A 20,645-nucleotide genomic window follows, 5' to 3' on the forward strand; every position below is an offset into this window, starting at 1 on the left:
TTTTCCCTATAAGTTGTGACCACCACCAGTGGGCTCTTATAAACAGCATGTTAGAATGCTGTATATAAGAGCCCAGGCTGCTGTTTAGAACATAAAAAACACTTTATAATACTCACCTAAACTAGTTGCTGCGGTGGATGTGGCTCACATGGGCGTCCTCGTCCTCCAGTGCAAGCGCCTCCTCTTTCGGTCATCTTTGTCCTCCTTCAGAAGCCTGAGTGCATGACGTGTCTACGTCATACACACTTACTGATCCCGCACTTGCGCACTACAATACTTTAAACTGCCCTGCTCAGGGCAGATCAAAGTGCGCCTGCTCAGGACCTGAATGCCAGCGAGTGTGTATGACGTCGGATGTGTCATGCACCCCGGATACAGAAGATGGAGGATAAAGATGGCCAAAACAGGAGGCGCCGGCACCGAAGGACGAAGACGCCCATTTGAGCCACATCCACTGCAGCGACCGGTTTAGGTGAGTATTAGAAAGTGTTTTTTATCTTATGCACAGCAGCCTGGGCTCTTATATACAGCATGTTAGAATGTTGTATATAAGAGCCCACTGGTGGTGACCGCAGCTTATAGGGCAAAAAACTGGTGACAGGTTGGTGAGTCTGCCAACAATTTTGTCCTGCCTATTTTTGGGGTTTAGTGTGCCTATTTTTCTCAGATTTTTAGTGTTGTTCCAATACACACTATATACACACACTATAATACTATTTAATATATTTATTAATGATCTGGTGGATGGTTTACAGAGTAAAATATCAGTATTTGCAGATGATACAAAACTATGTAAGGTAGTTAACACAAAGGAGGACAGTTTGCAACTACAGATAAATTTGAGTAAATTGGAGAATTGGGCTGAAAAATGGCAAATGAGGTTTAACACAGATAAGTGTAAGGTTATGCACATGGGAAGGAGAAACAGATGCTAAGATTACTTACTAAATGGGAAACTGCTGGGGAAATCAGACATGGAAAAAGACTTAGGCATCTTAGTCAATAAGAAGCTAAATTGGAGTGCCCAGTGTCAGGCAGCAGCCACCAAAGCAAATAGGGTGATGGGATGCATAAGAAGAGGTCTGGGGGCACGAGATGAAAACATCATTCTCCCGCTGTACAAATCACTCGTCAGACCACACTTGGAGTATTGTGTGCAATTTTGGGCGCCGGTGCTTAAGAAAGACATTACTGAACTTGAAAGGGTTCAGAGGCGGGCTACTAAAATAATAAATGGAGTGGGTGCATTACAATACACGGAAAGGTTATCAAAATTAGGTCTATTTACTCTAGAAAAGAGAAGACTTAGGGGAGACCTAATAAATATGTACAAATATATCAGAGGGCCATATAGAGATCTCTCCCATGATCTGTTTGTACAAAGGTCTATGACAAGAACAAGGGGGCATTCTCTTCAATTGGAGGAAAGAAAATTCCTACATCAGCATAGAAGAGGGTTCTTCACAGTAAGAGCAGTGAGGCTCTGAAACTCTCTTCCTGAGGAAGTGGTGATGGCCAACTCACTGAATGAATTTAAGAGAGGAATGGATGCTTTTCTTGATGCAAAAGCATAGAAGGTTATAAATAGCATAATCTTACAGGTAGATAGAAGAGCAACCTAGATTATTAGAGGAATGGGTGGGTTGCAACACCAAGACAGGTTATTAAACTTGGGGTTATTTAGCTTGGAAAAACAAAGGCTTAGGGGGGATCAAATCACAATGTATAAACATATGAGGGGACAGTACAGAGACCTTTCCAAAGATCTCTTTACACCTAGGCCTGCGACTGGAACACGGGGGCATCCGCTACGTCTTGAGGGAAAAAAGGTTTAATCATAATCACAGACGAGGATTCTTTACTGTACGAGCAGTGAGACTATGGAACTCTCTGCCGCATGGTGTTGTAATGAGTGATTCACTACAAACATTTAAGCAGAGCCTGGATGCCTTTCTTGAAAAATATAATATTACCAGTTATGTATATTAGATTTTATGACAGGGTGTTGATCCAGGGAACTAGTCTGATTGCCGAATGTGGAGTCAGGAAGGAATTTTTTTCCCCATTGGAGCTGTTTGACACATTGGGGTTTTTTTGCCTTCCTCTGGATCAACATGTTAGGCTACGGGTTGAACTAGATGGACTTAGAGTCTCCCTTCAACCTTAAAAACTATGAAACTATGAAACACAAAAAGGAAATAAACGTGTAGAACAAAAGGTGTAATTGCAATACATTTCTCTAAGAAATACTTCATTTTCTGAAACAAATTTCAAGAGTGCCAACACTCCATGACTATGTGCATCTGCAAACTTTGGAATCCTTACAGCACACAAATCTCATGCGGTCAGGATTCTCAGTGAGAATCTCGGGGGTGATAGTGGGCGATCAGGTGACTGCAATTATGCAATATGCATACTTCTGGCTACATTCTCAGTAGATATACTTAGGCTACTTTTACACATCAGTTTTTTGGCCTCATCAACAATCCGGCGTGTGCCTAATGCAACGGATCCGGCGCAGAACAAGCAAAAATGGATGTGCCGGATCCTTTTTTCTTTTTTGACGGATCCGGTATACCGGATCCGTCAAAAAAGGACCCGGAGCATCCGTTTTTGCATCAGTTTTGTCCGTTTTTTTGCTGGATCCTTTTTTTTCAATACACTGGAGCATGCGCAGTTGAAAAAAACGGATTCGGCGGCCGCATCCGTTGTTTGCTGCATTACAGCGGATCCGGCGTCCATAGACCTCCATTGTAAATTACGCCGTATCGCATCAGAGACAAAAACGTTACAAGAGAGTTCCATCCGGCTGCCGCATTAGCCAATTACGACGGATCCGGCAAAAGCCGGATGCAACACAAGGCCATCAAGCATACTCCGGCGCTAATACAAATCAATGGGGATAAAACAGATCCGGCGCCAGATCCGTTTTATCGTTTTTTTTCCGGATTGTGCCTGATGGAAAAAAAACTGATGTGTGAAAGTAGTCTTAGGGGTACTTTGCACGCTGCGACATCGCAAGCCGATGCTGCGATGCCGAGCGCGATAGTTCCCGCCCCCGTCGCAGCTGCGATATCATTGTGATAGCTGCCGTAGCGAATATTATCGCTACGGCTGCTTCACATGCACTCACCTGCCGTGCGAGGTTGCTCTGGCCGGCGAACCGCCTCCTTATTAAGGGGGCGGGTCATGCGGCTTCACTGCGACGTCACACAGCAGGCAGCCAATAGGAGCGGAGGGGCGGAGATGAGCGGGATGTAAATATCCTGCCCACCTCCTTCATTCCGCGTAGCCGACGGGAGCCGCGGTGACGCAGGTAGAAGATGTTCCTCGCTCCTGCGACTTCACACACAGCGATGTGTGCTGCCGCAGGAGCAAGGAAAAACATCGGACCGTAATTATTACGTAATAATTATGGAATTCACCGACGCTACACCGATGATACGATTAATGAGCGCAAAAGCGTCGTAATCGTATCATCTAGGATTTACACACTACGATGTCGAGAGCGACGCAGGAAGTGCGTCACTTTCGACATGACCCCACATACATAGCACCTGCGATGTCGTAGTGTGTAAAGCCCGCCCTAGCCTCACTAAATTCATTTGTACTGAGAAATGCAAAACACGTCTAGTGGCATGTGACCTCATGTATGCAAATCACATACTTTGTGGTCACGTGAACACCCACTCTCATCAGCAATAAATGGAGAATCCTGGCAGTGTGGGGTGTACACGCTGTAAGAATTTCAAAGTCTACAGTCACATACAGCGACTGCACACTTGTTAGAAGACCAGATATTACCTTTAATACAATTGTTCTGTGAGGACGGAATATCTTGTTCTTTACAGCACATCCACTATTTACACAGGACAATGTGCTGCTGATAATTATGATTTTTAAAAGGTAGCTTAAAAGGGACTCTATCAGCACAGAATGACTGTTCAATCCAAGTACAGCTGCTTGGTGCTTCATGGAGTGTTCAATCATTTAAATACACCTTCCCACCTGCTTGTTTTCCGTCTAAAGGGGGCTTTACACGCTACGATATCGTTAATGTTTCATCGTCGGGGTCACGTTGTTAGTGACGCACATCCGGCATCATTAACGATATCGCAGCGTGTGACACTTACCAGCAACCTTAAGCGACCTCAAAAATGGTGAAAATCGGTCACCATGGAGAGGTCGTCCCAAAACCAAAAATCGGTAATGGTTGATTATCGATGTTGTTCGTCGCTCCTGCGGCAGCACACATCGCTGTGTGTGACACCGCAGGAACGAGGAACATCTCCTTACCTGCCGACGGCCGCAATGCGGAAGGAAGGAAGTGGGCGGGATGTTACGTCCCGCTCATCTCCGCCCCTCCGCTTTGATTGGCCGGCCGCTTAGTGACGTCGTGGTGACGTCGCTGTGATGCCGAATGTCCCTCCCCCTTGAGGGAGGGATTGTTCGGCAGTCACAGCGACGCTGCTGACCAGGTAAGTGCGTGTGACGCTGCCGTAGCGATAATGTTCGCTACGGCAGCGAACACACGATATCGCATGCACGACTGGGGCGGGTGTTTACATGCTCGAGATCGCTAGCAATTGCTAATATCGTAGCGTGTAAAGCCCGCTTAAGTCCACACTCCCCTCTTCTTTGATTGACAGCTCCGGCTTCATCTAGCCAGAAAATGGCGGAGATAAAGTGCTGCTCACCATTATTAGCACCCCTTAATTTTTTTCATACACTGTACAATATCTTCATACATAAATGGAAATATACCAAAGTTATATCCTCAGGATTTTTTAATTAGTGGTCCAAAGTAAAACAACAATTAAACATAGTTTGTCAACTTACATGTTGCAATTTCAAAGAATAAACATAATAAACAGTATGTGCAGCAAAAGACACCCCTAATTAATACTTGGTTGCACATCCTTTGGCATTAATGACAACCTCCAAACATTTCTTGTAGCCATCTATAAGCTTCTTGCACTTCTCAGCTGGTATTTTCACCCACTCTCCCTTTGCAGTTTGTTCGAGCTCTTGAATATTTGCAGGGTTCTTTTTCCCAATTGCAGATTTCAGCTTACTCCAAAGATTTTCAATGGGGTTGAGGTAAGGATTCATTGCTGGCCATTTTAAAACAGTCCATTTTTTCTTTTTCAACCATTCCAGTGTACGATTGGATGTGTGCTTTGGGTCATTGTCTTGCTGTAGGATCCATGATCTTTAACTCAAACCAAGTTTTCTTAGGACATTTCAGTCTAAAACCTCTTGATAATTCTCTGATTTTATCATTCCTGAGATACGGTCAAGGCGTCCAGTATCAGATGCAGCAAAGCAACCCCACAGCATTATGGATCCGCCACTATGCTTAACTGTTGGAAGGGTGTTCTTTTCCTTATAAGCTTCATTGCGCCATCTGTAAACAAACTGTTGCTTTGCATTGCCAAAAAGGTCTATTTTTGTTTTATCTGTCCACAGAACATTTTGCCAAAAGGATTGTGGTTTGTCAAGGTACTCTTTGGCAATGATCAGTTGTTCCTTTTTAGGTCTTTTCTTCAGAAATGTTATCTTCCTTGGCCTTCACCCATAAAGCGCTGCTTGGGGTTGTGTGCGGTGTATGGAACTTGTTGAAACCATGACCCCAGACTGTTCAAGTTTGGCCTTCAGGTCTCTGGATGTTTGACATGGTGTTTTTTCCAACATTCGCACCAACCTTCGAAGACATCTCTTGTTAATTTTCCTCTTTTTGTATATAACATGAGTGATCTATACAAAAAAAGCTGTTTCACTAGATTATTTTTTTTTCAGGAGATATTCAACATTATGTACTTAAATGTCACATAGATGGAATGACTGTAGACAGAAAACAAGAAAGTGGGAAGGAATATTTAAATGATTGGCCACGCCATGATGCATGATCGGGCAGTATGTGGATTGAAGTCATTCTGTGCTGACAAAGTCCCTTTCAGTATCATCTTACCCAACGATTGAGCTTTTTACTTGTTTAGTCGGATGATTGCTGGCCTGTTTAGACATGATGATAATATGGAAGCCTAAGATTTGTGTGAATGGAAGCAGCTTTTTCTATGATTTACTCCTGTCAGCCACTTTTTGCTTGTATATGTGTGAGATCCAGGACGTGCTCTCACTATTAAAATCAACCAGTGATGTATTCAGGTTTACTTTAAACACTATTCATACAAGACACTGGCACTCCTGAAAAATGGAGGGGGGAGGGGATACTGTGGTTGAACTAAGCTGCTGGTAGAAAGCTGGTTCGGTGTGTTACCAGCTAAGGCAAATTGAGAAAATCTGCATTCCTTTGAAACGCATTGGTATTGGCAACATGAGGACACCAAAGCATTCTGACATTACACGCCGACTGTGTGGTCTCTCTTTTTCTCTCTATTGATGTGTGTGCCCAAGTCAGGTACACTGCCGGCCAAAGCGCCCTGTTCGCAATAGCGCACTGTCAGCTGGTACTCGGTGAAGGGGAGGGAGGAGATGAAAATTAAAGCAAGCAAAGAATAGAGCATGAGGCCATAGTATACAATCAGGTCACTAAGTACCAAAACAAAAAAAAATTATATATCAAAACCTTTTCCAATGAACATTGAATCTTACCGACAGATGGCTGATTGACTGTATGCGGGTCCTTCTGTGGCTGTCAGAGCTTGACCCACCTGCGTTTGTGTCAGACCAAGAGATAAACGCCGGATCTTAAAATCCTTGGCAAATTCACGTATTTCTTCTAAGTTTATTCCATCCTCATCATAGTTTCCAGAGTGCGGCTCTGAACATAGAGAATATTTGTTTTAACCCTTTCTCTCACAAGAATATTTTAAGTAATAACAATTTAATAATCATTTTTATTTCTATACTGCCATCATGTTCCGCAGCACTTCACAATTCAGAGCGGACATGTACAGACCCTAAAGTTATTAGATAGTAACACATAATTCTACAGATATCAATAGGGCCTGCTCGTAAGCTTACAATCTCTGAGATTGTAGGGGAGACACACTGTAAATGGTAAAAGTGCTTGTCATGTATGGGTCAGCCATCAATATAATAAATAGACGTGACGCAAGATTAGACATGTGTAACTGAGCTGTCAGTCAGCACACCAACAGCTCAGCACACCTGGAATGTATAGTACAGCAGTCACCTATTGTGTCCAAATATACACTAGTATAAACACTAGTATATACACTAGTATATACACTCGCCTAAAACTGTGGGTATAGTATATACACTCGCCTAAAACTGTGGGTATTAAGAATTCATCGAATTGTCCTTGGTAGGGCATTCCATAGAATTAGCGCAACTCCTGCGAAGTCTTGGAGACAGGAGTGGGAGGTTCGGATTATTGTGGATATTAGTCTTAGGTCATTAGCAGACCAGAAGGCTCAGGTAGAGTGATAGAGATGAGGGAGGAGATGTAGAGCTGTGGAGAGCTTTGTGTGTGAGAATGATAAGTTTATATTGGACTCGGTAGCACATGGGCAACGAGTGCAATGATTGGCACATTGTAGAGGTATCGGTGTAGAAATTGGACAGATATATGATCCTGACTGCTACATTCAGGATGGATTGGAGAGCAGAGAGTTTACTAAGAGGGAAACAAATTGGTGGAGAGTTGCAATATTCCAGACAATGAATAAGAGTAAAGGCCGCTTTACACACTACGATTTATCTGACAATATGTCGTCGGGGTCATGGTTTTCGTGACGCACTTCCGTCATCGTTAGCGATGTTGTTGTGTGTGTGACACCTACGTGCGACTCCGAACGATCGCAAATAGGGTAAAAATCGTTGATCGTTGACACGTCGTTCAGTTTCAAATTATTGTTTGTCGTTTGGAATGCAGCAGACATATTGCTACGTTTGACACCCTGCCAATGACGAACAACATCCACACGACCTCCTTGGTAAAACAATATATCGCTGAACGATGTAGCGTCGTTTTGTGAGATGTGTATGTGTAACCGCTACAAAACAACCTATCAGCGATCTCGGCAAATCGTAACAACGATCTGGGCGTGTCACATCGCTAACGAGATCGTTAGCGATATCGTTGTGTGTAAAGCAGCCTTAAAGCCATGTGCACACGTTGCGGTTTTTCTTGCATTTTGGTTGTGTTTTAAACTGCACCGTGTCAATGACAAACTGCATGCGTTTTGCTTCCCCAGCAAAGTCTATGAAAAGACACAATTCTATGAGCACTTTGATTTTTTTTTCGTCAGTGTTTTTTTTTTACAAATCTTTGTCAAAATCGCTGCATAAAAAAAGCAACATGTCACTTCTTCATTGCGTTTTGGTTGCATTTTCCACCCATTGAAATGAATGAGGTGTGCCAAGTGCAACCAAAATGTTTAGCTGTCCATTTTGGTTGCATTTTGGTGCGTTCTTGTCAACAAAAACGCAGGTCTTTCGGTCGCTCTTTCTCTCGCTGTCGGTGTCGGTCTCTCTCTCTGTCAGTCGGTCTCTCCCTCCTTCATACTCACCGATCATCGGCGTGGCACGGCTGTCAACACTGCTCCCGTGGCTTCTCCTGCTTCTGAAAGTGCTGGCTTCTCATTAGGCTCATTTCATATTCACTGCTTCCCCGGCTAACCGGCGCCTATGATTGGTTGCAGTCAGACGTGCCCCCATGCTGAGTGACAGCTGTCTGACTACAACTAATCATAGCCGCCGGTGGGCGGGTCTATATCATACAGTACAATAAATAAATAATTTAAAAAAAAACAAACCAGTGTGCGGTTCCATTTAATTTTGATACCCAGCCAAGATAAAGTCTCACAGCTGGGGGCTGGTATTTTCAGGCTTGGGAGACCCATCGTTTTTAGGCTGCCCTCACCCTAAAAATATCCGCCAGCAGCCGTCTGGCAATCAATCACAGCTGCCGGTGGGCGGGTCTATATAGTGCAGTAAAATAAATAATTAAAAAAAAAACAAAGTGCGGTGCCCCCCCAATTGATACGCAGCCAAGATAAATCCTCACAGCTTCTGGCTGGTATTGTCAGACTGGGGAGGCCTATCGTTTTTAGGCTGCCCCCCAGGCATTCGGGGATTAGGATAAAATTTCTTGTCGGATATGGTCAATTTTTTCTTTTAAATAACTGGCGAAATAATCAGCGCTGAGATTGGAGGCTGGGGCCTGCACTATTGGACTGAGGAGGGTATGAAAAGTGTCAAAGAGTTTTTTAGGATTGTTGTATGTTGAAGTGATGAGGGTGGTGAAGTAGGCTTGTTTGGAGAGGTGAAGGGAAAATTTGTATGTTTTAAGCATAAACTTATAATGGATAAAATCTTCATTCAAATAGGATTCTCTCCACAGACATTCAGCACACCTGGAGCACCGCTGTCGAAGACATGTCTGCAGTGTGTCTGTGCTGAGTTGTTTTATGTGTAGGAGGCAGAGGTGTATCTAAGGAGGGGCTGGCGGGACATCTGCCCTAGGCAGCGCAACTGTCAGGTGGCGGTGTCGGACTGCCTGATGCGACGCAGTGAAAGTCTCCCTGGCAGATGCGTTTGCCACCCTGTAGTGGAAGCCACCATTCTCTGAGCGCAGCTGTCATGCTGACAGCCTCACTCATAGAAACTGCAGCGTGCCAGCTCCCACTGATCAATTGTCCTTGTATCTTTCAGACGCGAGGACAATTGAAGCGGTGAGTGCCGGCGTTGACTTCCGGGTCAGAGAGACGGCTGTAGTATGATCAGGTCAGCTGATCACACTGCTGACCCGGAAGTCAGGGCCACAGCGTAGAGGCTGCAGAGAGCGCTGGTGATAACTGCTCCAGTGTGGAGCTGAAGACAGTGACACCAAAGAGGAAAATTATGGGGTGAAGGGGGAGGTATCTATGTACATAGAATGGGGAGACAGAGGAAGGGGAGAGGGAACTATCCATGGACACAGTATGAGGGTACAGAGGGTGGGGAGGGGGCAGTATCTATAGACACAGTATGAGGGGACAGAGGGTGGGAAGAGGGCAGTATCTATAGACACAATATTGAGGAGAGAGGATGGGGTGGGGTCAGTATCTATAAACACAGTATGAGGGAACAAAGGGTGGGGAGGGGGCAGTGTCTATTGACACAGTATGGAGGAGAGAGGATGGGGAGGGGGCAGTATATATAGACACAGTATGAGTGGACAGAAGATGTGGAGGGGGCAGTATCTATAGACACAATATGGAGGAGAGAGGATGGGGAGAGGAAACTATCTTTTGACACAGTATGGGGTGAGAGGATGAGGGGTGATGTATGGGGAGAGAGGATGAGTGTTTATGTATGTGGAGAGAGAGGATGAGTGGTCATGTATGGAGAGAGAGAGGATGAGGGGTGATGTATGGGGGAAAGAGAGGATGAGGGGTTATGTATGGGGGAGAGAGGATGAGGGGTCATGTATGGGGGAGAGCGAGAATGAGGGGTGATGTATGAAGAAGAGAGAGGATGAGGGGTGATGTATTGGGGGAGAGAGGATGAGGGGGATGTATGGGGAGAGAGGATGAGGGGTGATGTATGGGACGAGAGAGGATGAGGAGTGATGTATGGGGAGAGAGAGAGTGAGGGTTGATGTATGGGGACAGAGAGGGTGAAGGGTGATGTATACAGACATAGTATGTGGAGCGATTGGGGGAATGTATACGAACATGGTATGGGGAGCAAACGGGAAAGAAATTTTGAGGACACAGAATAAAGAGTGACATGGTATGAGGAGCAAGTGGGCAGGATGGGGAGTAAGGTGGAAAAGTATATGGACACGGAGAAGGTAGTGAGGAGACATTAAGGGATGATAAAAATGAGAGAGGGCACAGAATAGAGACTGGGTAGTGGAGAGGGGCGGTATGGAGAGCGGGCAGAATGGGAGGACAGTTTGAGGCCATAGTGAGGAGGGGTATGATGAGACAGCACAGTATAAAAACTGGGTAGTATAAGGGGACACAGTGTAAAGGACAGTGTGAAGAAGCTCAGTATGGAAAGGAGAGGGCAATGTGGTGGGCATGTACCATAAGAGGGACAGTGTGGGGTCATATTTCGTGCAGAGAACACAGTGAGGGGTCATTATTATTTATTCTGGGGCACAGTGTAGGGCAGATATTTTTAAATAGGAATATTCTAATCATTCTGCTATTTTTAAGGGCATCATGTCAGAATGTGCTGCTGAAAATCGGAGAAGATGAAAATCTGCAGAGACGAGATGTGAATGTGAAAAGTCATCATGGCGTCAGGACAAGGTGAAGAATAGAAAGAATCGACAATGAGACAACATCTATAAAAGGTACCTGAATGTAAATATTTATTCGTGATACTGACTATGTCCCATCATTAGGCCTCGCTCCCACTTGCGCATTTCTTTAGATGTGAGCAAAATGGGACCCCCACTGATCAGCTGTTCTTGGTGCAGGTGGCTGGAAATGCATATTTCTGGATCTGCTCCCTCCACTGATACAGTCTGTGGGTGGGTACTGCACATCCGCCTCATTGATTTTAATGGGAGGCTGCTGCCACTATCAGATGACGGAGCAGATCCAGAACTAAGCACTTCCGGCCACCTGTCCCCTCCGACACGGCACCTAGAACAGGCGATTGGCTGGGGTACCAGATGAGGGACCCTGACCAATCGGACATTGGTGATCTATCCTAAGGGACCCTTTGCACACTACGACATCGCAGGTGCGACGTCGGTGGGGTCAAATCGAAAGTGACGCACTTCCGGCGTCGCTCTCGACATCGTAGTGTGTAAAGCATTTTTGATACGATTAACGAGCACAAAAGCGTCGTAATCGTATCATCGGTGTAGCATCGGTCATTTCCATGAATTGGGGAAGACCGATGTTACGATGTTGTTCCTCGTTCCTGCGGCAGCACACATTGCTGTGTGTGAAGCCGCAGGAGCGAGGAATATCTCCAACGTGCGTCCCGGCCGGCTATGCGGAAGGAAGGAGGTGGGCGGGATGTTTACGTCCCGCTCATCTCCACCCCTCCGCTTCTATTGGCCGCCTGCCGTGTGACGTTGCTATGACGCCGCACGACCCGTCCCCTAAGGAAGGAGGCGGTTCGCCGGCCAGAGCGACGTCGCAGGGCAGGTGAGTGCATGTGAAGCTGCCGTAGCGATAATGTTCGCTATGGCAGCTATCACCATGATATCGCAGCTGCGACGGGGGCGGGGAATATCGCGCTCGGCATCACAGCATCGGCTTGCGATGTCGTAGTGTGCATAGGGCCCCTAAGGAAAGACCATCAATGTTAAAGTAGTGGACAATCTTTTTAATAAAGTATTGTGCCATCTGACAAGTTAAGGGTTACTATGTTTTTATTTATGTTGTTAGGAGCATTAAAGGGATTGTCCAAGTTTGTGATGAGCCTGCAGTCACTCTATGTGTCACTTTATGTGACTGCAGACTTCTGAATTCTCACAGTGCGCGCACTGCACACTGTCAAGATTATCTGGTGCTGGCGGTAACAGTGGGAAGTTACGAAGCTGCAAGTATGCGATATACATAGATGTGGTCACGTGCTGAACAGATATGCTTAATGAAAATTAATTGACTGAGGCTGGACTCATCAAATCAGAATGTATACAAATCTCATACTTGTGCTCACATGATCGTCCACTCTCGTCACTGACACCGGAGAATTGTAAAAGTGTGCAGAGCATGCATTTAAAGAATTAAGAAGCTTGAAGTCACGAATAGTAACTGCATTCTTTAATCTCAAACCTGGACAACCCCTTTAATTACAAAATTTAAGGGAACCTGTCACCATTTTTTTGCCCTATAAGCTGCGGCCACCACCACTGAGCTCTTATATACAGCATTCTAATATGCTGTATATAAGAGCCCAGGCCGCTGTGTATAACATAAAAATGACTTTGCAATACAATTCTGAAGCCGCGCTGCATGAGGCGTCTATGTCATACACACGTGCCGGCATTGAGGTCCTGCGCAGGTGCCCTACAATACTTTGATCAGCCTTGAGCAGGGCAGACCAAAGTGCGCATGCGCAGGACCTCAATGCTGGCACGTGTGTATGACTTAGACGTGTCATGCACCGCAGCTTCAGAATAAGGAAGACCAAGATGGCCGAAAGAGGAGGCGCCGGTCCCGGAGAACGAAAAAGCCCATCTGAACAGTCTGCACCGAAGCGACCTTCTAGGTGAGTATTACAAAGTGTTTTTTATGTTCTACACAGCGGTCTGGGCTCTTATGTACAGCATGTTAGAATGCTGTATATAAAAGAGGTCAGTGGTGGTGGCCGCAGCTTATAGGGCAAAAAACTGGTGAAAGGTTCGCTTTAAGCAGTATATTATCCTCAGTTCTAACAGCGTGTAATATACCCACTGTCACAATTCATCTCTGCTTGCTGGTTCTAGCAGTCACCACATGGCCTCTCCACTCATATGTGATTTTCATACTTGCATGTGAAAATTAGCTTTTCATCCCATTGAACATTGAGAGAATTATGAAGTGATTGGTCACATGACGACCACCCAAACTGCCTGGTGGGCGGGGTGGGGATTTGGGGGGAGGGCGTCAAACTGAGTTCTTGCCCCGGGTGCTGGAAAGCCTAGAAGCACTTCCGGTAGGAGGTATAGCTTCATTCAGGGTATTTTGCGCAAAAATGTTTAATGAAATACTACAGAGCCATGAGAGTGAGGCAATTAGGTAAAATGATGACTGCAAATTCTTCATAAATTTTCTGGGTATTAATGGCACGTATATTCCTAGCAGTGTGGTAAGTGGGGTGTCATGAGTGGGGTGACAGTCTTGTCATGGTCTTCAGATGGTAGCTGTCAATCAGTCACTCCATAAGCAGTTGATTGCATGATTACATTGTTGATTACATATTTACAGCATAGGACAGGAAAGGGTTTAATATATAAGGCTGACTAGTCATAAATATGTCGCATGCACATTGGTAGGGAACGTGGTTTACTTACTTGACACAAGCTGGCTTACAGTTGGAGGCTCAGGACAGCTGACATGGACTTGGTTAGAAGTAGATGTGATTGCTGGAGATGGATTCGTGACAACCACTGATGGTTGTGTTATGGTAGGAGCAGGTTGGATTTGCTGAACAGGCTAAAATTGAGAAAAAAATCCCAGAGGAAAACATGTTAAAGAACAATAGAATTTTGAGACATTCTTCATCTAGTAATTCAAGATGAGAAAATTTATTTGAAAGAGTTGAATTCTCCTCAAATTTTACAATGAAATTGTATACGCATTTATGGTAATATGCTTTGTGCAAATTCAGCAAATTGGCCACCATTTTGCTTTACTCTTGGGGGCCGGCAAACAATTAAAACAAAAAACACAACCACACCTTACAGCTCTTCACGACTCTAATTTTCCCCTGTCACACATTTTGCTTGGCCTCTAGGCCAGCTCTTCTGTCTTAACTGGGCCTCAGATGTCACAAGCCTAGTCGAGTTCATGGCTTAGGGTGAAGAGTAGAGATGAGCAAACCGATCGTGCTTCGGCTCGAGGTCGGTTCGCCGAACGGAGCTCCCGTTCGAGTTCGGTTCGTCGAACCGAACTCGAACCACATAGGAAACAATGGCAGGCATTCACAAACACATAAAAACACCGAGAAAACACCCTCAAAGGTGTCCAAAAGGTGACAAACAACTCACAACAGAACACAAACACATGGGAAAGTGACAAGAACAAATTCTCATGCGAAAACAAAAGAGCGTAACGAAGAAAAAGAGGACGAGACACAGATATAGGCATGGGACGCCCTTCTAAAATCATGTAAAACACCGCAAGGTGACTCCAAGCGGAGTCTCCCTTTTTTCCAAAAATTGGGCCACACAGACACCCCATCAGTGGCAGCACTTGTGCCCTAGTTGTACACTTCACAGCTAGATTTGCATCAAGCACATTCAAAAATACGCCATTCTTAACCGTCCCCAGGATGACACCGGGGTAGGTAGCAAAGTCTTTCCTGATCCCAGCTCTGTTCATCTTGGATCATTTTTAAAAAACACAGCAAGGAAGGGTTACTCCAAGCGGAGTCTCCCTTTTTTCCAAAAATTGGGCCACACAGACACCCCATCAGTGGCAGCACTTGTGCCCTAGTTGCAAACAGGATGTTTTGATTTGCATCAAGCACATTCCAAATCCACAAGCATTTACTCTCCCCAGGATGACACAGGGGTAGTAAATTCCTTGTGGATCCATGACTTGTTCATTTTAATGAACATTAGTCTGTCCACATTGTCACTGGACAGACGTGTGCGCTTATCTGTCAGCACACACCCAGCAGCACTGAAGACACGTTCAGAGACAACGCTGGCAGCTGGACACGACAAAATCTCCAAGGCGTAAGTGGAGAGCTCTGGCCATTTTTCAAGATTTGAAGCCCAAAATGAGCAAGGCTCCATTTACAAAGTCATGGCATCGATGTTCATTTGGAGATACTCCTGTATCATCCTCTCCAGCCGTTGACTATGTGTTAGACTTGTTGTCTCTGGCGGCCTTGCAAAGGAGGGTCTAAAAAAATTATGAAAAGATTCCATAAAATTGCTGTTACCAGCACCAGATACAGTCCTACTGGTACGTGTAGACTGTTGAAGATGACGAGACCGTCCCATGTTTGTCAAGTTACAACTGGGAGATTCACTCCCTGCACCTGCACGGTTGTTTGGTGGAAAAGCCGAGCTAAGATCGAGTAACAGCTTCTGCTGATACTCCTGCATACGTGCGTCCCTTTCTATTGCTGGAATTATGTCACAAAATTTGGACTTGTACCGGGGATCTAATAGTGTGGCAAGAGGGGCGTGGCCTGGCTATGGAGGAGTGAGGACACACTTCATCTCGGCTCCCTAACCTGCCCTGGATAACAACCGACTATACAGCACCCCAGGTCCCTGGCCCTGGAATATGAGCCACAGAAAGAGAAAGAGATTGGTCAGGCATCGGTCCTCTGAGGCTCAGACAGCTAGCAGTGGCATACAACGTTTTTCCCCCAGGGCCTCAGAAGCTTCCTCCAGACAAGCTCCACCAAATATGGCTGCCAGCCTTCACAGCCACGAGGCAGCATACAGCCTAGGTGAGGCTCCACAGACCCGCAGCAGGTCCAGTGATTTCCACCTGCGGTCCCACAGCGAGGGAATTTCCACTAGGGGATCAGCTCGGTCGGGAGACACAGTAGGAGGTTCAGGTATACCCCAGTCTCTGCCCTCCTTGGACACCCAGCACGGGAATGCAGCCCTTGGAGAAGGTATAAACCTGTCAGCTCCAGTGATCCTCCTTGCCCCTCCTCCCCCTTGCAGTGAGGATAAGATCAGTACTCCAGGAGGGGGCCTCAGAGATCCACAGCCCCAGCAGACATGTAACAGCTCCCTGGGGAGCCTTGATAATGGACCGGACATTGCACAGCCTCGGGACAAACAGCAAACACCAGCTCCTGCTGCTGTTCCCCTCCTCCACCTCTCTCCTGGCCCTTTACTGTGTACTGCTATCCAGGCTCAAAGCAGTTTAGCAGCGTCTAACCCACTTATCCTGGACTCAGAAGCACAAGGTACCAGTGGGGGATGGGAGGGTGAGAGTCTTGGGGAAATGATTCTGATAAATAGCCCTGCTGTGCCCCCTCCCCCTCCAGTGCAGAGTCTCGGGAATCAGCAGCAGGGGGCAACCACTTACACCAGGCCTGCAGCCCTAGCAACCACAGCAAGCTGTACTGATGCTGATAATTCATGTGCCTCACCTGTCTTGACTTCCCAGGGGATGGAAGTCCTGTCCGAATTAAAAGACCTCCGAGCCCGCATCAATACCATCCCCTCTAGGGAAGACATGGACATGATTGTAGCAAGGCTTGAAAAAGCGTACCGCGCAGAACTCTCTACTTTACGCGCCAATGTGCAGAAAATTGATAGCCAGGTCCAGTCTCAAGCCAATAAAATACAATCCATCCAGAGCGACGTTTTCTCTCACCAGCAAAGTCTAGATGCGCATGCTCAGCAAATACACTATCTCACAGAAGCATTAGATGATGCCGAGAATCGAGGCCGCCGCAATAATCTCAGAATCCGAGGCCTTCCTGAGGAGGTAGACTCCAGAGATCTCCCACGGGTTCTACAACGAGTGTTTAACAAAATTCTGGATGCTCCCCCTGCTAATGAGATAGAGCTGGATAGGGCTCACAGAGCTTTGGGGCCCAGATCGTCTGACCCTAACCGTCCCCGGGACGTCATTTGCAGGATCCATCACTACGTGCAAAAAGAGGCCATCCAGCAAAAGCTCAGAGACGGTGCCTCAGCTCTCTTCCAAAAGGTCAAGCTCCAGATCCTGCCGGACCTATCCCGCCTCACCCTTCAGAGGAGACGAGCCCTAAGACCACTTCTGGATCTGCTTAGGGCACACAACCTCACTTACAGCTGGGGATTCCCGTTCCGCCTGCAGGTACGATATGACGGCCAAATGCATATTCTTCGTTCACCTTGGGACATTGATTCCTTCACAGCGGCCCTCCGCATCCCGCGGATTGAGATCATGGACTGGCCGGGCATCCCTCTGGAGCCCGAGGGAGGCCCGCCGCGACATCGTTCCAGAGACCACCGTCAATGAGATAGATGCACTTTCTTGATAAGAATCCCTGCTTCTCGGTTCCATATAAATCTGGTTGTTTTCCTGAGTTATAGGGGGGGGGGGGTTCTATCTCAGGGACTTTTCATTTTACAGTTTTGCCAATTGAGGTTGTGGCGTTCTACATTTGCCTGATTTTCACTGATGTCGATTAACTTTTTCTTTTAGGCTGTATGCTCTGCTGGTGTGTGGAGACTCTTATGCAGTATGAGCCCGGGGAGTCCACCTTGAGGTCCCCCTGGCCCATAAACTTGGGGACCCAGATTCGAATCTTGACAAGATGTCTTTCTCCTGATTCTCCCTTTCTCTATGCTTTCTCGCTCAATTCTGCTTCTGGGCCATGGCTAGTGGGCTTTCAGTTCTGTATTGAACACCTTAATCCGGGGCAGCAAGGGGGGCCCCTCTCCCCTTGGTAGAAAGCCTAGTCCCCCACAGGGGTCCAACGGCTTTAGGACGTTTAACTTCTTTATCCCAGCTAGTGGACTGAGCCCATTAGTCCACATCTTTTTAGTTTTCTACTCTATCTCTACCTCCTCGATCCTCCTCTCATTTAACCTCTAATCCTTCCTTCTTTCCCTTTGTTTGTTTCCTGCTCTCTCCTCCTCCTTTGAATCCAATCTCCCTCCCTTTCCTCTCTCATCCCTCTTTTCTCTCTCCCACCCTCCTTGCCTCCCCCGTCCCTAGACTAAATACCTCATATCGTGGAGCAATGGCGCAGATTAATGTTGCCTCTTACAACACCAGGGGTCTCAACTCGCCTCGGAAGAGATTGCAAATTTTATTTGAAATGCACAAAAAACGGATCCACATACTTATGTTGCAGGAGACTCACTTCAAGGAAGGCCATCTCCCTGCACTGAAGGACAGGAACTACACCTCCTGGTTCCACAGCCCCAACCCGGCTTCCAGGTCTGGGGGGGGTCTCTATTACCCTTCACAGGTCTTTGACCCACACGATTGTGGATTCCTTGGCCGACCCCGGAGGTAGGTTTCTTTTTCTGAAATTATGCATTGGCTCCACCGTATATACAATTGCCAACTGGTATCTCCCCAACAGGGATCCCTCTCGGGCCTGCGCCTCTATTCTGTCCCGTCTGGCTGAATTTTCTGAGGGCGTGTTAGTAGCTGGTGGAGACTTTAACCTCACACTGGACCCAGACAGACACCTCGTCAGGGCGTCATTTTATACCACGCAGAAAACCTAAGGCCCTTAAACGTGACATTCAAAATATGCAGTTGGTGGATGTATGGCGTGCCCTATACCCCACCACAAAACATTACTCCTACTACTCCCCAGCCCATTCATCATATAGCCGCCTCGACATGATCCTCCTGAGCCAACATGTTCTGACGTGGCAGGTTGGAGCGTCTATTGGGAACATTTCTCTCTCCGATCACGCCCCGGTCTTTGCTCACTTCACTCCTCCAAATAGCTCACAGCGCCCATGGACTTGGCGCCTCAATGAAAATTTGCTTAATAATCAATTGTGCTGTAGTGAAATACGGAGCCACATATCTGAATTCTTGGAAAATCATGCCAGCGACCCGACTCCTCTTCCGACACAATGGGAGGCGCTAAAGTGTGTAGTTCGAGGTTTATTAATTAAACATGGCTCTAGATTGAAGAAGGATAGGTCTTCCCTTTTCACAGAGCTCCTACAGCAAATTGCCTCTTTGGAAGCCGCACACAAGCAATCCCTTTCCGCCACGGTTTATGCGGACCTCACAAAGGCTAGGGAGGGGCTGAGGGACCTTCTCGATCAAAGGTACAGGAGACAAAGGGCCAAGTTAAGTCGATATTTATATGAGCATTCAGACAAGTGTGGGAGAGCCTTGGCTCGTTTTCTGCACCCCAGAAATGCTATTGGCCATGTTCCAAAAATCCAGACCAGTTGGACACTAGAGTGTGGGAGGGCACCAAATGTAATTTACATATATAAGTCAAAGCAGAGGGATCAAAACACCACTAGCACATTTTAGAGAACAATATCAGTAGAAAGAGAAAGAAAACGTGCAAAAAGTGGGATCACCAATATAGCAAAAAAATATATCATTTATTAATTTAGACACAAAACAAAACCATGGACAACATTTAAAAACAATTAAAAAGCGTAAGCTCATATATTAACACATATTTGGTGCCAAGGTATAAGGCACCAAACACACCCCACACTCTCAGTAGGCCAAAAAACACCAATGAATGTTGCTGGTGAAAGCGTACACTTGCAAGATGGAACCAAAGGATACAAAACAGGGGATTGAGACAGAAAGTGCAAATGCCCAGATATAGAAACCAACTGTCAATGCATAACAATACGACACCTGAGTGGCCTAGGCCACAACAATCACCTGGAATAAATTTTGTCAAGCCAGAAAAGTAAGTGCGGACGCCAGTATGAATAAAGGTTAAAGGCCATAAAATAGAAGAGGGGGTGGGGTGGTGATCCCACGCGTATCGCTACAGCAAGGTGTAGCTTCCTCAGGGAAAAGTGAGGAAAGCCATGGTGAGCGTGTCTTAAATACATATCCTAATCAGAACAAAGATTGCTTACCAGCATGTAATTAGAAGCCAGAGGAGATTTTTGCATACATGCCAGAGTATATCTATGGACGCCGCCATATTCGCCACCTGATCTAGTCAGGTGGACTCATGACGTGAGGGTACCCTCTACCGCGCATGCGCCGGAGCCATAGTAATCCAGACCAGGGGGGGGGGCCCCGACCCAAGATCCCATCCAAATTGCAAACCTGTTCCGTTCGTTCTATGATGACCTCTATAATTTGAAGGGGCAGTTTAGAGATATGCCGCCACAATCTTTCCAGCGTAAAGTTAACGAATATGTGCAGCAAACTGCACTTCCTCGGATCTCTGAAAGGGATGCGGTAGCCTTGGAAGAGGACTTTTCCACAGAAGAGATCCTCGCCATAATTAAAGCCTCCCCGAATGGTAAGAGTCCGGGTCCGGACGGATTTACCTCCAAATTTTATAAGATATTTGGTGACCAAATTGTCCCTTTCCTCACGAGGGTTTTTGGCTCTGTATCTGGAGACTCCCCC

General features: G+C 46.3%; 1 protein-coding gene across 3 annotated transcripts in view; it reads right to left on the reverse strand.

Annotated features, from left to right (window-relative positions):
* Window positions 1–20,645, reverse strand: part of POU6F1 (POU class 6 homeobox 1) — a 164,845-nt gene that overhangs the window by 18,187 nt on the left and 126,013 nt on the right. For all 3 annotated transcript variants that reach the window (XM_075337130.1, XM_075337128.1, XM_075337129.1), the window contains 2 exons: window positions 13,937–14,078; window positions 6,616–6,784 (listed from right to left, as the gene is read on the reverse strand). In XM_075337130.1, the coding sequence (XP_075193245.1) occupies window positions 6,616–6,784; window positions 13,937–14,078 (311 nt within the window). The remainder of the gene's footprint in view (window positions 1–6,615; window positions 6,785–13,936; window positions 14,079–20,645) is intronic.

The sequence above is a fragment of the Anomaloglossus baeobatrachus genome, chromosome 2, assembly GCF_048569485.1.
Source record: "Anomaloglossus baeobatrachus isolate aAnoBae1 chromosome 2, aAnoBae1.hap1, whole genome shotgun sequence".
Lineage (NCBI taxonomy): Eukaryota > Metazoa > Chordata > Amphibia > Anura > Aromobatidae > Anomaloglossus > Anomaloglossus baeobatrachus.